The sequence below is a fragment of the Ostrea edulis genome, chromosome 1 (assembly GCF_947568905.1).
Source record: "Ostrea edulis chromosome 1, xbOstEdul1.1, whole genome shotgun sequence".
In the NCBI taxonomy this organism is placed as follows: Eukaryota; Metazoa; Mollusca; class Bivalvia; order Ostreida; family Ostreidae; genus Ostrea; species Ostrea edulis.
In genome coordinates this window covers 80493843-80512423 of record NC_079164.1, presented here as the reverse complement: position 1 = coordinate 80512423, position 18581 = coordinate 80493843, and the positions used below count along the sequence as shown (strand labels likewise).

The 18581-nt window shown below is 36.9% G+C and overlaps 2 protein-coding genes and 1 long non-coding RNA gene across 3 annotated transcripts in view; 2 read left to right on the top strand and 1 right to left on the bottom strand.

Annotated features, from left to right (window-relative positions):
* Positions 1–18581, top strand: part of LOC130054058 (uncharacterized) — a 1204346-nt gene that overhangs the window by 764599 nt on the left and 421166 nt on the right. The gene's annotated exons all lie outside the window — the stretch shown is intronic.
* LOC130054054 (uncharacterized) overlaps positions 3037–18581 on the top strand; it is a 65031-nt gene continuing 49486 nt past the window's right edge. Inside the window, exons 1-2 of the mRNA XM_056162330.1 lie at positions 3037–3184; positions 10848–10900. Of these exons, the coding sequence (XP_056018305.1) occupies positions 3099–3184; positions 10848–10900 (139 nt within the window). The 5' untranslated portion in view covers positions 3037–3098. The remainder of the gene's footprint in view (positions 3185–10847; positions 10901–18581) is intronic.
* On the bottom strand, positions 4468–7149 carry LOC125679512 (uncharacterized). The gene is made up of 4 exons (XR_007371850.2): positions 5647–7149; positions 5344–5422; positions 5037–5242; positions 4468–4841 (listed from the first exon to the last, which is right to left on the bottom strand). It is a non-coding gene; the product is annotated as an uncharacterized LOC125679512 (long non-coding RNA).

Below are 18581 nucleotides of genomic sequence, written 5' to 3'. Positions count from 1 at the left end.
TCAATTTTCTTTAAGTGCTTTGCCAACAATTCTACTGTAATAATAAATATATATGGTGCCAATGGATCTCCTTGTCTACAGACTCGTTCAAGACTGAAGAATTTATATAAGTTTCCATTGTTAATTATACAACTGGTACTAGAGGTGTATAGAGTAAGAAACCATTTTACAATAGATTCCCAAAATTGAAGGACCTAAGTGCCTTTACAATAAACTCCCATTCCAATGAATCAAACACTTTTTCAAAATCTAATAATAATAACAATCCTGGCTGATTTTCCTTTTTTAGATAGTCAATCAAATCATACAAAAAAAAAACGAGTGCTTTCACCAATAAACCGTCCCTTTATAAAACCCTTCTGAGAGTCACCTATGATACTTGTTAGTACTTTCTTTAAACGATTTGCTATGGCACTAAAACCAATTTTGTAATCAACATTAATAATGATATTGGTCGCCAATTTTTTATATAGCGTCTATCTTTTTCTTCTTGGGAATGCAAGTTATTACACCTTCGGATTGAAATTAAAAGACAAATTGCTGATTTTAAAAACAATGCAAAGTACATCATGAATTGTTGAGTTCAAATCAGTGTATTGTACAGAAAATGAACTCTAGTTCTTATGTTAAATTTTTATATCAAGTTTTGAAGGAAAGGAGTTCATAGCCCCACAACTCAAGAGAGAAGTGGGAAACTTATCTCAGTGAAACTATTTCAGAAAAATGTTGGGAATTTCATTATATGAATGCATCTTTATGCACAGAAGAAAGAAAATTAATTTATTTTCAATACCGTATTCTTATGTGTTTTATACACTGTAGCTACAAACTCTTTCCTTCGCAAACTTAAACTTGTAGATAATGACTTGTGTTCATTTTGCAAAAGTGAAAGAGAAACAGTCACTCATATTTTTTATGACTTGGTGTATGTATCTGCCTTCTGGAGAGATTTTGTTAAATGGTGCAATGCATTTGTCAAACTCTAACAAAAAGAAGTGTGTTACTAGGCAATATTGATGGACGTTGTTTGGAAAATTTTCTTCTTTTGTTAACAAAAGAGCACATTTAAATACTATAGAAATTTAGAAAAATATTGTCAAAATGTATTTCATAGCAAATGCAAAATGCTTGGTAAATGGACATTGTATAATATAATGGACAAGTAGTTTGTTGAAAATCATAATACATTTATATGAAAAATAAAATAATTACCTTTATCTTTGAATGTGTATGTGTATATATGTATGTTTATGTGTGTATATATATTTATGTGTGTGTATGTATATATTATACATGTATATATCATATATACAATTCACTGTTATTGTTGATACAGAAGGTGCACAGAGTAATGAGCGAGTGTAGATCACAGTTTGAATGTTTGTATGTATAAATGTGTTGAAAATACAAAAATAAAACATTTTTTTAAAAAGTAGGTAGGTAGATAGGTATAGGTAGGTAGGTAGAGAGGTAGATAGGTAAGTAATTCCGTGCCCGATAAACAAAAATTTATTTCATAGTTTGCATAAGAGGGGATGAAAGCGGGGGTGTCCCTCTAGAGCGAGACTTCAAGAGGGTGTTATGGCTCTAGAGTGAGTCTTCCCCCTGGGGGTAAGGTTTATTCTATAGCACGCCTGCTGGGGGGAGGCTCACTCTAGAGCGAGACTACCGGGGGGAAGACTCACTCTAGAGCCAGACTTCCGTGTGAGGGGGGGGGGGGTTGGCTCTGGGGGGAAGTCTTGCTCTAGAGTGAGCCTTCCCCCCTGGGGGAAGGCTCACTCTAGAGCCAGACTTCCGGAGGGAAGTCTCACCATGGGGGGAAGTCTGGCTCTATAACACCGGCACTGAAACTGCAACTTTAAAGGCGCCGACTATTTAGTAGTTCTGTCCACGGTGTCCCGTGTTTCTAGGAAAATACCTGTGGTCTATACTTTAAGTACTCAAATATAAGAAATGTATATGTGTAAATGTTATTTCCATCAACTCTAGAAAGTTTGCTTGATTACATGTACATTAAGAAAAATCTTCATATTTCATTTCAGTTTTTTTTTCCAATAATTAAATCCTCTATATCAATTCAGTATTCTTGTATACTTAATTTCACAAAAGAAACCATGTAGACTTATCGTAATCGCATTCATCATCGGCAGAAAAATTGCGTATCCAGCATCAATCTGAATGAATATCGTTCGTTTTAAATCCAGTGCATGTGCAGTATTCTTGTTAATTACAAAGCCATCATCTTATGAATCGAGAAAAGTAACATGCAAGGTGAAGATAACGAACAGTGATCAATCTCATAACTCCTATAAACAATACAAAATAGATAGTTGGGCAAACACGGACCTCTGGACACACCAGAGGTGGGATCAGGTGCCTAGGATGAGTAAGCATCCCCTGTTGACCGGTCACACCCTCCGTGAGCCCTATATCCTCATCAGGTAAACGGAGGTATCCGCAGTCAAAATCAGTGTGCCAAGAACTGCTTAACAATCGGTATAAAACACGTCAGACAGCATTTGACCAAATGCGAGGTTGTACTGACGAACTAGATCGTTATAACGACCATATAATTTGCGAAATGCTGACTTCAATCGAGACTGTTGAAACCCCTGTACCATCAACTTGTTTGTCAGTAGCTTACCTCGATTTAAAAACTTACTATAACACATCATTAATTGGGGGAAATCGTCGTGTATATAGCACAAACTGTTATTGAAAAATCTTCAAAAACTGCTTACAATCATAATCATTTAATTTTGATAATAAAAACGCTAATTTCTTGATTTTGTGCTCGTACATTTCAGCCACTAGGATCTCCGTGTACAGTATATACAGGAACGGAACACCCACAGAAGCGGCATCGTAAGACAGTGGCTATAAACAGCCACCGTCTAAAAAAAAAAAAGACAAACATTCATTCTGTTTCATTGTATTTTTTACCCAATCCGTCGCCCACACTCAGTTATTGCTTTATAGAAAATTGAAGTAGAAATAACTTCCTCATGGATATATATTTGAGGAAATAGTATCTTTATTCCATACCTCATTACCGTGTGTAGTTTATATGCAATGATGGAGGAAATTGTGCATAAACCATGATGTTCATCGCATCTTACGTATTTCTCTTCTGTTTACATTTTGTTCATTCAAAAGCTGGACTCGGGACAGGAGTCTGCAGTCGGTAAGTAATGATCACCATACATAAAATGTATACCATTTAACTTGATTGAAATGTGATGAAACTTAGAAACAATCATGCTTACATTTAGAAACAATCATGCTTACATTTACAAACATTCATGCCTACATTTAGAAACAATCATGCTTACATTTAGAAACAATCATGCTTACATTTAGAAACAATCATGCTTACATTTAGAAACAGTCATGCTTACATCTAACGCAATGTGAACTATTTTTTAATTTGTCCAATCTATTTTTTTGATTTCAATGACGCATTTTAAGGCTTGTATTGTAAATATCATATTGATACAATAGCAAAAAACTGGTGCACTGTGCAAATTTGTAATAAAAGTTTTCAGCAATGTAAATATGAGCAAAATATAGACGATTTGATAAAATGATCAACTTTTAAATACAAAGCGGTGGATTTTTTACAAAAATATTTTCACCTTTACAATATTTAAATCTGCATTGACGAAATCTTAAACAAAAATTACATGTGTTCGCTGATGTAGCTAATTTAGACAACATTTTTTTGGCAGTTCGCCAATGTCCACATTTTTTGTGTTAATGTCTGAATGCAGAAACTAGTATACCCAACGTTCTCTCAAAACGGGCATTGTTCTATGTTTTTCTTGGTTGTCTTCATAATCTACCAATGCCTGTATTGTTTCATTTTATAGTCGGACAATGCCTTCATTGAGCAACTCCATAGTCGGCCAATGCCTGCATAGGGCGACTCCATAGTCGTCCAATGCCTGCATAGGGCGACTCCATTGTCGACCAATGTCTGCATTGGTTGACTACATAGTCGGCCAATGCCTACATAGGGCGACTCCATAGTCGGTCATTGCCTGCATAGGACGACTCCATAGTCAGCCAATGCCTGCATTGAGCGACTCCATAGTCAGCCAATGCCTGCATAGGGCGACTCCATAGTCGGCCAATGCCTGCATTGAGCGACTCCATAGTCGGTCAATGCCTGCATAGGACGACTCCATAGTTGGCCAGTGCTTGCATTGAGCGACTCCATAGTCAGCCAATGCCTGCATAGGGCGACTCCATAGTCAGCCAATGCCTGCATTGAGCGACTCCATAGTCGGTCAATGCCTGCATAGGGCGACTCCATAGTCAGCCAATGCCTGCATTGAGGGACTCCATAGTCGGTCAATGCCTGCATAGGGCGACTCCGTAGTCAGCCAATGCCTGCATTGAGGGACTCCATAGTCGGTCAATGCCTGCATTGAGCGACTCCATAGTCGGCCAATGCCTGCATTGAGGGACTTTCTAGTAGGCCGATGCCTGCATTGGGCCACTTCAAAATAAGTCTTATTTTTGCATTGGACGGCATCAGAGTCGGTCAATGTCTTTATTGGTTGACTTTATAATCAGTCAATGCCTGAATTGGGCCACTTCAAAATCGATCTATGTCTTATTGGACATCAGAGTTGGTAAGATGCAGTAATGATGATCATCTCAAAAGTAAATCAACCAAAACCCTCCCATCCCCCTAAATTCCAAAATGGAAGATTCATTCCGAAATATAATACACAAGCTGAAGACTGCAATATGTAGGGAAGTTGATGTTTATTTATTCCACTTGATCAGCAACTCGTCTTCCTCCTTTTAGGGTTGATGTACCCACCAGTGTATACCTGAAATCAAAGTGACGTATTTTGATTAACAAAAGTCATGCTAGTAACTTTGGAACGTTTGTATTGTACAAACTCATTGACACAGGTTTTAGATTGACCTCGAGGTAAATCTTGTGTTAGAGATTTTATGTAAAGCTTTAAGGTCATATCATAATTGTGAGTATAATTTTCATTAAATAATTATTGAAAACATACTTATTTATGTTCATTACATGGCGAGGTGTTAAGTGAATGTGATGATACTGTAACAGTACATCCAACAATTCATGCAGCCTTCCTTTCCACAAATGAGATGGTAAACTGTGTCCTGTGTTGCATGTTCAAAGAAATAGTCTAGTAGCCACTGAGTATGATCTTTCTGATTCTTTGGTTCATTTCTCCTAACTTCCATACAGTTTTCACTACAAAATTTCATTTTATGAATAGAAGATATTTCAAAATTAGATATAGATAGAGACTGAGATGTTAAAGTTAAGACAATGAAAAGGAGTTGGACATGTACCTTGAAAGTTTAAATGTGCAATATTTGGGACATATTGTTCTCCAGAGTGCAGTTGAGTGATGGCTTGTCAACCTGATGCCTTAAAATTAAGATGAAATTTAATTGATTTTAAATAAATGATTTTGACACTGCAATGAGAGCTAGCTGTTCTAGTGACTGGTCTAAAACAGGAAGGATTAAAACACATTGTATTTTAATATAATTCATTAATACTCCTTATAACAATTTTTCATTAAAGATGTTTACATGTAAATAGATCGCCGAATGACATCAGATTTCATTAAAACTAAAATTTTGTTTTACCATCAGAATCTAAATATTCTACTTCATCATTTGGATAGGGTTCTATCTCAACGGTTTCTTCATCAATCTCGATATCTGAGTATGGCTCCATTTCATCTGTTTATACAATACACATTGTATCACATCCATTTCAACATATTTTACATGATTCTACTACATCTGGTCTAATATTGTAACACTATAAGCCAGATTATCTGCTATAAAATAAATCTACAACAACTCACACTGTACCCCACTGTAGATTAAATGATAAAAAGTTGGCTTTTTAAAAAATGTGTGTATAACATGAGTGAGAATTTTTTTTATAATAAAAAAGTATAACATATCGTACAAGAACAATGTATAACTCGGGATTTTCCTTACCCATTAAGACATCCATAAGTCTCTGGCCGAAAACTCCGTCTTATAGGGCTGTACCAATAAGTGCAGCTCCCTAACTTTGCATATATTTTTTTAAATGTTAATCGTCAGTAACAATTAAAATCGTATAATATGCACCCTTTTCATTGTGCATAATAACGTTACATAACGGTTAACTCATCAGCGTGTCTTTCGCGGATTTTTATATCACTTTAAAATAAAATGATGTAATATGCGGTATGCACATTACGGTGTTCGCGACAGTTATTTTTGGAGAAAAGAATCAAGAAAGATGTGGGTTATTCAGAAAGAGGAAAACAATTTCTATGCCATCAGAAATAATGTCAGAATGAGATTATGAATCCCCCCCCCCTCCATTACAACGAGTGGATATCCCCAACAAGGACGAATTACGGACGAAGCACATCAACTGTGATCCCTAGAAAGCAATTATTGTAAGTACTAATTAAAATAAACCTCTCTTTATAAATCAAACCTATATAAATTAAATTTAAAAGTATTTCCATAACGATGTTTTCGTGATTACGTCCCATATGTACATCAAGATATGATAAACCAAGTTATACCCAAGTGCCCAATCTCTCACCAGAGGGCGTTACGCTACGCTCCACAACAAAGTGAAGCTTGCGTAGCGCGCCCTCTGGTGAGAGAATGCCAAGTGCCGGGCCGGATTTCTTCGTTGAATGAAAACAAGTATTTTTTAATCATTACTTCAATTTTAATGACAATATATATGTAGGATTCGGATATACTGAAAATAGTGTTAGCGTACATGTAGGATAAATGTACATGAATAAATCAGTTCGGTTACTCACCAATATTTTTACCGAATGCTATGCTTGTTCGAAATGGGGTTTTCCAAAGTACAGGCGTGTTCAAAAAATGTATTACGATTAACGGTCTACGGTATTTAAATGATACTCTTTTTAATGCAAAAATAATTTTAGAATTATGAACAAGCAAGTCATTTACAACAATGTAGATGAAGTTTAAAATTGAGATGAATACTTCTCTATCTCTCTCGCTCTCTCTCTCTCTCTCTCTCTCTTTAATGCAGAAATATTTTTAGAATTATGAACAAGCAATTAAGTCATTTAAAATAATGTAGATGAAGTTAAAAATTCAGATGAATACCCCCCCCCCTCTCTCTCTCCAGTGGCGTAGCTTCCATTGAGGCAACCGAGGCAGCTGCCTCGGTAAAAAAAAACCACCTTTTACGTTGTTAAAATGTCGACAGCTTCAGACCCCCTGCCTCGGTAATATTCGAACCCAAGCTACGCCTATCCTCTCTCTCTCTCTCTCTCCCTCTCTCCCCCCCTCTCTCTCTCTCTCAATTAATGATTCTAACTTTTTTGTGTTCTTTATGACAGATGACATTCCAGGGCGGCCGGAAGCAATTTGCATCCAGAACAAACTTTGACTGGAGTTACAATGACCTCTGCAGGGAGTTGAAAGACATTACAGATGTCTATGATTTTGTGGAGGCAATCAATATATAGCTATAGGTACTGTATACATACAAATGTACATGTAAAGCATTCATAATTACATTCATATTGTATTTGCACCTTGAATAAAATATATCGGTGAGACCGTATGCTACTAAAAACCACCATTTTGCATGATAGTATCAAAATAATTACTAATTGCCTATCATGTTAATTAATTCATTATATCACATACAGGACATAGATATATAAATACAAGATATTATATACAGGATATATCTGGCGGATACAGGATTTCTGAAAAAAGGAGGGTTTTTTTTATATGTGAAAGTCAAGTCTCTCTCTCTCTCTCTCTCTCTCTCTCTCTCTCTCTCTCTCTCTCTCTCTCTCTATATATATATATATATATATACACTTTCTCTCTCTCTCTCTCTCTCTCTCTCTCTCTCTCTCTCTCTCTCTCTCTCTCTCTCTCTCTCTCTCTCTCTCTCTCTCTCTATATATATATAATTAATCTCTACTGTGTTTATGAACGTATAATGCCTCATGTATAATTTCTCCCTCACTATATAATGAATAGGTACCGTGCATATAAAATATATACATTTTCTGATACAGAAAAAGTAAATATCAATACCTTTTCAGAGCTCACCTGAGCTGAGAGCTCAAGTGGGCTATTCTGATCAACTTTTATTTGGTTATGTCCGCCTGTCCATCTTTCCACAATTTTAACATTTATATTTCCTCCTCCGGAAGTTCTGAGAACCACGGGACCAATTTCAATCAAACTTGGGACAAATCATCCATGGGTAAAAGGAATTACGTTTGCTCAAATGAAGGACCATGCCCCCTTTATAGAGGAGACATTCACGAAAATGCAAAAATAATTTAATATAACCTGACCTAATCAATAACTTCTGAACTATTCAAGGAAAAGCTTTTATATTTTGTGTATAGATTTTCACGGCAAAACGTAATTATTTATTAATTTGTGTTAAACTTTGGATCCTTAAGACAGTATATGATCAACACCTTTGAAAAAAATATTGTTTTTTTTTTCTGGACATATTTATATTTGGTGGGGTTGTGGTCTTGGGCACCTGATTAGTAATGTAAAGAGTCCTGGGATGGATTCCCAATTCACCCTGAAATTTTCTGCTTTACTTAATTACATATTGGTATGCTAAGTTATAGATATTGCTAGGCAATTGATCGACATCACTATTTTGCAGGAGAAGCCCTACAAGCAGGACTGAAGAAGGGCTGTAATGTTGTTGGAGTTGATGGCAGAAATGATGTGATCAGGTCCTGCAACAGACTTCTCTATTAGATTAAATAAAATATTGAGTTCCAACTGAACAGAAGTAATTGAAATATGTACCAGTCTTTTTCATGAGCCAATAAAGTTACGTCATCTCACTGATGATAAAACAAGGAAATTTATGAAATGGTAAAGTAAATTGAATGCATTGACTCTAGACAAAAGGCAATACAAGGCTTGAATTGACTGTACATAGAAAGACTTTCAAAGACTGCATGCATTGAATCTGAAAAAAAAGTCGTATCATGCCTGCATTGGTGTAATTCAAGTCCTGCATTGGCACTACAAACTTTGCTTCAATTGACTCCGGGGAACGGTCATCTACAGCCTGCATCATCTCTATATACATAAAAAGATTAGTCAAGACATGCAATGGCTCTGTATAATTACATATGGTTCCTGAGATAGCCACTTCGCATTCCTCAGTACATACCTGGATCATACAGTGTTCTGATTCATTTCTAACAGAGTAGTCCAATGCCTGCATTGGCTTTTGACAGAGTGGTCCAATGCCTGCATTGGCTCTTGACAGAGTGGTCCAATGCCTGCATTGACTCTTGAGAGAGTGGTCCAATGCCTACTTTGGCTCTTGACAGAGTGGTCCAATGCCTACTTTGGCTCTTGACAGAGTGGTCCAATGCCTGCATTGGCTCTAGACAGAGTGGTCCAATGCCTGCATTGACCCTTGACAGAGTGGTCCAATGCCTGCATTGACTATTGAGAGAGTGATCCAATGCATGTATTGCCTCTTGACAAAGTGGCCCAATGCCTGCATTGGCTCTTGAGTGAGTGATCCAATGCCTGCATTGGCTCTTGACAGAGCGGCCCAATGCCTGCATTGGCTCTTGAGTGAGTGATCCAATGCCTGCATTGAAACTTGACAGAGTGGTCCAATGCCTGCATTGACTATTGAGAGAATAGCCCAATGCCTGCATTGGCTCTTGACAGAGTGGCCCAATGCCTGCATTGACTATTGGAAGAAGGATCCAATGCATGCATTGCCTCTTGACAAAGTAGCCCAATGCCTGCATTGGCTCTTGAGTGAGTGATCCAATGCCTGCATTGGCTATTGACAGAGTGGCCGAATGCCTGCATTGGCTCTTGACAGAGTGGCCCGATGCCTGCATTGGCTCTTGAGTGAGTGATCCAATACCTGCATTGGCTATTGACAGAGTGGCCCAATGCCTGCATTGGCTCTTGAGAGAGTGGTCCGATGCCTGCATTGGCTCTTGGGAGAGTGGTCCAATGCCTGCATTGGCTCTTGAGAGAGTGGCCCGATGCCTGCATTGGCTCTTGAGAGTGGCCCAATGCCTGCATTGGCTCTTGACAGAGTGGCCCAATGCCTGCATTGGCTCTTGAGTGGTTTAATTCTTGCATTGACCTTTGAGAGTTGGCATTGGCTCTCTCGAGATTTGACCAATGCTAGAGTCACACAATAATGGTATTTGCTCTACGGATAGTCATGGAATTCCTGCATTGGCTTTAAAATGAAAATATTTTTGTACATTGCAATCATTTGCGAGAAATACTCATGCAAAGTTTCGTTTCGTAATATTGGTTGTTGCATTGTAAACTAATTCAATTTCCTCATGTTTATTCATATTATGTGTTAATAATGATCGGATCCAAATACGTAATGGCATAGATACCCATTTCAGGCGCATTTATAATTCCCTTAAAAACAAATTGCAAAATGGAGAAAAGTTGCAACAAATATAATCGATAGTATGTTGATGTTTCCATACCACCTTTCGCTGGTCCTTTTTGTGAATGGATATTTTAAACCATATCCTTTAAATCTCGTTACCAATGTGATTATCAACAACTTTTCAAATAAATTAACTCATATTCATTGATTTTGATATCAAAGCCACCATTTCTTTTCAAATCGCACTAAAGATTGATCTTATATTAGAAAAAAATAGTTTGGACCAAAAAAACTTAGTTCAGAGTCCGTTATTTAGAAACAATCGTGCTTACATTTAGAAACAGTCATGCTTACATTTATAACGTCAGGCACAAGTCGTGTTAATATCGTGGCTTATTTGTAGTGATCCTTTGAGATGCTGTCCGAATTATCGACGTGACGGTACATTCTGCAATCGTAAGCAATTAACGTTTGTTTTTGAATAGTTTAAAATCACTGTAACCATATTCATCATTTCTCCCACAAAATCAAAGTACTTAAAGTACTCGTGGGAGTTGAACATTGTGGAAATTCAGTTAGAACAGATAGCACTGGAAGGGTAGGGGGATAAATGACTGAATATTATCATGATTTTAGATACAAATCAATTGTTGTTGTTTTTCAAAGCGTTACAACAGCAAACATGGATAATGGAAGGCCCATGGGCCACAACGCTCCTCGAGTAACTGAAGCCGTGTTGTTGTTTTCTAGAATTTCACCCCTTTGTATTCTCATGAAAAATGTGACCACATATTATGGCCCAAACATTCAAATCAATATGGTTTTCAATGCCTTGCAGTTATGAAAAAGTTTTTTCCCCTGTATATATACATTCAAGTTTAATCCTAGTTGTAGCTAATTCTAAGGATTCATTACTTGAAAAGGTAGTCCAATATGCTAAACTGTCACCTGAGTATAGTACAGTCCTGTAGAGGATCAATGGAATGGTAAATAATTGTATAATAACTCAAAATAAATGAAATGCAAAAAAATTTAAAAAAATTGTCCGGCATCGGAAATGCACAAGCCGAGTTGCGCAAGGAATGGGCATAGAGAGAACCGGCAGAAAAGTTTGCAAGAATTATCAAGCAGGGAGCAAAATTTTGCGTACATAAATTTCAGCCGACTTAAATCCTTTGTGACCTTGACCTTTAACCCTTGACCAAAATCAATAGGCTTCTTTGTCTCATCAAGGGCGATAATCCATTTAAGTTTAATTGAGATCCTATAATTTGTTAAAAAATCATAGTGCAGAAAACAAAATTTTCTCCAAATTTCAGTCTATTTATAGCCACTGTGACTCTGACCTTGTGACCCCAGAATTGATAGGCTTCTTGTCTTACTTAATCGATCTAAGTTTGATTGGGATCCTATAATTCGTTCAAGAGCTATGGTGTGGAAAACAAAATTTTCTCCAAATTTCAGTCTATGTATAGCCAGTGACCTTGACCTTTGACCTAGTGACCCCAGAATCGATAGGCTTCCTGGTCTTACTGAGGGTGACAATTCATCTAAGTTTGAATGAGATCCTATAATTTGTTCAAGAGCTATGGTGCGGAAATGAAATGTTGATGCGTGCCCGCCTGCCCGCCCAAAGGCACTTCATCAGATCATAAGCCGAGTTCGACTTCATCGCAACTCCGCTAAAAATGAAACACTAGTCAAATAATGTTATTTATTGCCAAGGTATTTGGGATATTATACTGTGGTGAATGAACAGTGGGTGAATGAACCTGACAGAATGGGAAGAATATAGCGGAATCAGACTTGTGATGTTGGAAATCTATAGTGATTAATAAACTATACATGTACAAGATCCATAACTTTTTTTTTCTCAGTTTGTGAGGGAGAATCCTCATGTCTCTTTCATCTGTAGACAAATAAACAATGTGTTTTGACCAGAGCAATTTCCAATCCTTTTTGCAGCATAAATTCAACATTGTGGCAACTGGGTTAAACTTTGATAGTGAAGTCATACATGGCAGCACCTTATCCCATGCTCTTAAAATTTCTGTTTGACACACACTCATGACATCCACTCAAACATTACAGAGTGCAGCAAAATCTCATTGTAATAGGGAATTCAAAATGGATAACTGGTACAAAATATGGTACATACTATTAAAAAAGGATAATGAATTTGACATATTGATGTCTTGGAAAAGGAAATTTTGACATCGGGGCTCTAAGCGTTTTCAAACATTGTCATTTGATAAAAGTATTCTACATTTTTAAAAATAGAGATTAATATGTCTTTACATACATAGGTGAGAAAGTTTCCATTATTCCTAGCCGAGACATACCATGTATGCACAAAAAATTCATAAACAAATATCACACTACTCATGTAGAAAATGTGGACCTTACCGTCATCAAGCGCAGCGAAACACGCCATTTCGAGATTTTCGTCGACGAAAGCTCGGTAACAGTAATGAATAGGGTACACTCATTTTGTATCTATTTTGTGACTTTCTTTATTAAAAGACACAGTTCTCTAATGTGTAACGTGCAATTACTACGTAATTCAATAACTTGAAGCATGAAGCAGTTTCACTTTGCAACCGGATATATGAAATTTTATTTCGTATTCCGATCCCAATCGAAAGTTGTTGACTGGGAATGACGTGTTTTAATTCAATATACATGTAACATCAAGCATTTTTTTTATATCACATTAAAAAAAAAACCAAATATATACACATACGCAATGTTGTAGAGTTATTCCTTGTAAATTTTCTGAGGTTTCGCACCATATTCGATATTTCGCGCCACGGTGTCAATAGGTCTTGTGTGCAGTTGTCGTTCGTTTCCCTATCAATGTTTATAGGTGACGCTGCGCTACAAACGACAATTTTCAACCTTATCTTTTATTTTTCTATGTATATCAGTATCAATTTGATCGAAATCCTGTATTCAAATTGATTTGAATACAATATCATTGCATTTACTTACATGTCAATTATCAAAATTAGATTAATTCAGAAAAGTTACATGGATTATTTAATGGCGGATGTTTATAAAAGTTTATGTTGATTTACCTAGGAGTAAATCAGCTGACACAGAACCCCCGCTGACGACCACTATACAAATCAATACAAATTACTGCGTAGAAAAGTGCGTGATGACCCAGGGAGATTGAACATAGTTCAACTCCCAAAAATGATGGGGTAAATATGTATCGCTACGTCATCCTATTTTCATTCCCTCAAAAAATGCATTGCGAAACGGTTAGAGTAACGGGACCGTTCTTATGTGGATGAGTATGTTTGAGAGAGACTGTGTGTGTAACATTGATTGATTGATTTAACTCTCAACTCTAAAATTAGTTTTGTATTCCTTAGTTATAGGAGTTGTGATCGTTATCTTCACCTTTTCACTGAGTTTGTAGACACTCTGCGGACAGCAATTTCTGCTTGATTCATTCTTCCCGCGACAGACCTAAGTCGTTAAAACAGGTAGTGATAGTTCCATCGCCAAACGCTCGGCATCAGGTGTGAATGTCACGGGTCCTCGGGGATGACCTTAAAAACGGATGGCCCGTGTCACAGTAGGTGTGGGCGCGCTAAAGAACCCTCACTGCTCAATGGCCGTAAGCGCCGGGCATAGGTCTAAATTTGAAGTCCTTCACCGGTCCATATGAGTGGAAAAATTAATCGAGCGAGACGTTAAGCAAGATACAATCAATCACATGTAGCTTTGTAATAAAAAAAAAATACCCTTGATTTTGGATCAGATGTTCAAGGTCACTACAGGACTAAATAGCAAAGGCTTGCTCAATTGATATGATATTTCACTTGAGAAGAAAAATCTCTTTCTAGGGCCTTCAACTCAACATTTAGATATACATTTATCTATTAGTAAAATTCATTTTTATTCATATTTAATTCGTTATATTACAGTGCAGTCAACGTGACAGTCACCACATAGTCTATCACATTTACTTCATATTTGGATATTTTATAGCACATAAATTTTATGGGCAAACTAAGAACTAAACTTTATGACAAACAGGACGTCTTCAGCTTCTCCATCTTCAACTTGAACCTGTTGTAAATTCGAATGCTGATTTGTTTCATACCAATTGTTAGACCCTTCTTTAGACACTGATTTTGAGTACGGGTTACTCCGTTTACCTGATCAACCTATAGGCTCACGATAGCTGTGACCAGTCGACAGGAGATGCTTACTCCTCTTAGGTACCTGATCCCAACTCCGGTATATTCAGGGATCCTTATTTGTCCAACTCTATTTTGTATTGCTTATAGGAGTTATGACTTGTAGGATTGATCACTGTTTGTTATCTCCATCTTTCATATAGCAATATTCTATTATCACCTTCATGTAATTTATTTGTCGCTCAACGGATTCGATATGCTAGAGCATGTCCTGCGTGTGACCAATTTTAAAATCGAGGCAATCTACTGACAAAAAAGTTGATGTTACAGTGGTTTCAACAATCTCGTTTGAAGTCAGCATTTCGTAAATTCTATTTTGTTAGAATGATCTTATTTGCAAATACAACCTGTTGTAAAGCTTACTTGTTGCATAACAATTGTTAAGCCGTTCTTTACACTGATTTTGAGTACGGGTTACTCCGTTTACCTGCTCAACCTATAGGCTCATGGCGCATGTGACCGGTCAATAGGGGATACTTACTTCTCTAAAGAACCTTCACCCACATCTATTATATTCAGAGATTCGTATTAGCCCTACTCTGAATTATTCCCTGTGGGATTTAAGAGATTCGTCTATGTTCATTATCTTCACTTTTCTTGTAGCTTTGTTACTATAAGTGAAAAAAACACTATTGAGTTTGGGATCTAAAGGACAAGATCACTACGGGACTTCATGGAGAAAACTTGTAGACACTCATTGTGATGACTCTTGTTATTGTTTTATCTCCCATTCTCGACATTTTTCACATATAAAGATACGTCACCAGCCTTTTGTGAAATGCCAGAAATTTCTATCAATGCATGACGTTTACCTAGGCATTTTATTGAACGATAAACCGGGAATATGAGGCCCTATATTATACACTACCAAAAATAGATGGGGTTCAAAATGGCTTCGATAGATCTAGATATATACTTAATTCCTTCGTAAAATAAACATGATTTAAAAAAATATTTTTAAAATCCATCTTTTAGTTTCCGCACTTTCAGAAATGTTATATTTAAATTACATTTATTTCCGTTAAATGATAAAAGTAATCGTTACGTAATAACGATGTTTACCAGCTAATTTGTGTTACCGGTCATAAATCCCTCTACCTTTAGCTGTGTACCAACACTTATCCAGCCGTGAAAAAGGAAACCATGGGATACACTATTTCTAACTATTTTTACAAGACAATCCACATCAGCACTCCAACATCAATAGAAACGCCATTTATAATGCCACCATTAACTCAAACTCTACTTTCACTCCGCACACATCAATATTTGCCTGTACGAAATGCGCGACTCGATGGTAAAAAACCTCGATGATATTTCCCCCAATTTTGGACGACCCTTTAACCAGCAGCGACTACCAAATGTTCCATCCTTTAAGGGACGCACAATTTAAACACAGATGCCTTAAGTTCATGAATCAAAAATATAGCGATCAACGAGTTTACTGTGTGTGACGTCACAGCTGCTGCCGCACCGTTTGGGTTTAAGCTAATATGTCATTAAAGGCTTATACATGTATATTATATATATTATGGATAACTTTCTCACATCAAATGTAATGTTAAAATTTTTAAAAAATCCAATTGTTCCTTAAAAGTTGTTTATTAAATTAACTCACAAATGTATAAAAATTCTAATAATTTCTTTATCCCGTGGAGATCCGGGTTAGAATAGGTCCTCAGTACCCCATTGCTTGTCGTAAAAGGTTACTAAATGGGGCGGTCCTTCGGATGAGACCGCAAAACCGAAATCTCGTGTCACATCAGGTGTGGCACGATAAAAAACTCTCCCTGCTCAATGACCATAAACGCCGAACATAGGCCTAAGTATTGCAGCCCTTCACCGGCAGTGGTGACGTATCCATATGAGTGAAATATTCTGGAGAGGGATGTAAAATAATATTCAATCAATCTAATAATTTCTTTCCAGTTTTGTTTTTCAGAACGCGACCTCATCTTCATTGTCCGATTTCTACATTGATCGCTCTGCCGTAGGACATATTCGTTATATTGATTCTTGGCAGGGTATATGGACTCACATTCCCTGTCAAAGTATATAACAGCTTGGGAGAGAATATAAACTTTGACAGGGAATGCGAGTCCATATACCCTACCAAGAATCAATATAACGAATAATGTATCGTGTCAAAGTCTTCCGTGACGCTAGAACTTTAAGGTTGTTCGCAACACTTTTCACATTAATGCCGGTGTACGTTGTAAATTAAGACTTTTCTCCGAACAAAAATGGGTTAAGCATAGCATTTCCCCAAGGAAAAATAAACTCAGAACCATTTTTCCCTAGGTAGAAGCACCCCAGTATGGAATCTCACAATTGTCCCGTTTCCAGTAGCTAGCCTTTCCCCACAGTAGTTATCCTACTCCCGGAAACCTGGCTATATAAAAGTAGTAGGACAAGTACTAGATAATAGAATTCCCCATATTTAGGTTTCTCCCACCCCATTTGGGATTTAATTTTAGTAAAATGTTCTTCGGATAGCCAATTGCGTTGTCAACTAATACTTATATATTGCATACAAAAGTATGAGGGTTTTTTATGAAGAAGCATTTTAATGTCCATCCTTTCGTCTGTGTACAATATTTCCAGATGATATCCTTTATAAATATCGAATCTATTAATGAAATTTTGTCATGAATATTTCAGGTCAAATAAGGCTATTGATTTTGAGAGAGTTAAATAAAAGGTCAAAGTAGAATTATTCTAAGGTAGAGAATTTGAGGACTGATATAAGAAAGTTTTGTTAATGGAAATTATGATTATGTGTATGTGATACTTTAGAAAAGACCTGAATGATAAGTAAACTAAACCATTACAGAAGTTAGGGTAAGACTCAAAGTTTCAAAAAATAATTTCGCGACTCGACTCGAAAAAATCCAAGATGATTGTGATTTACACTGTCTCCATCGTCAACTTCCCACATTTATGTAGCAATATTCCATTATCACCTGCATATGGTGTTTATATATCTCAACTGATTCGATATGCAAGAGCTTGTTCTGGGTATAGTCAGTTTTTAAATCGAGGTAAGCTACTGACAAACAAGTTGATGGTACAGGGATTTCAACAGTCTCGATTGAAGTCAGCATTTCGCAAATTCTATGGTCGTTATAACGATCTAGTTCGTCAATACAACCTCGCATTGGGTCAAATGCTGTCTGACGTGTTTCATACCGATTGTTAAGCCGTTCTTGGCACACTGATTTTGACTGCGGATAACTCCGTTTACCTGATCAGGATATGGGGCTCACGGCGGGTGTGACCGGTCAACAGGGGATGCTTACTCCTCCTAAACACCTGATCCCACCTCTGGTGTGTCCAGGGGTCCGTGTTTGCCCAACTATCTATTTTGTATTGCTTGTAGGAGTTATGAGATTGATCACTGTTCGTTATCTTCACCTTGCACTGTTTATATTGCAATGGACGATGTTTTTTAATCTATAATGTGAAGTACCCGTGGAATTTCAAGGCCTACAGTTAATTAATAAGACCTTATTGGTTTTGAGGTCAGATAATTTAATTAAAGACCATTCAAAAATTGTTCTTCCGCAGAAAATCAGCGGTGATGGCAATGAGATGCAATAAGACTCAAATATCACAAATAGCAAGGTACATGCATAAATTTGAAGGGTTGATTTAGAGTCTCTGAAAAGGGAGGCATTAACTATAACCAATCTCAATTGGGGACAGGAAGCACCGATTCCTTTAAATGAATGCCAACTAATAACGGCAGGTATTAATACCTTTTCATCTTAAGCCGCATATAGTGGAGGCCAATGAGCTTGTACATTTTCCAATAGTGTAGTTTTTAAAAAAAAAAGGGGGGGGGACGGACGGTTGTGTCTGACTTTAAATCGGATTTAGTCTTTTCTACTGTCCCGTGCGCTTGCGTATGTTTGGTTTTCCTA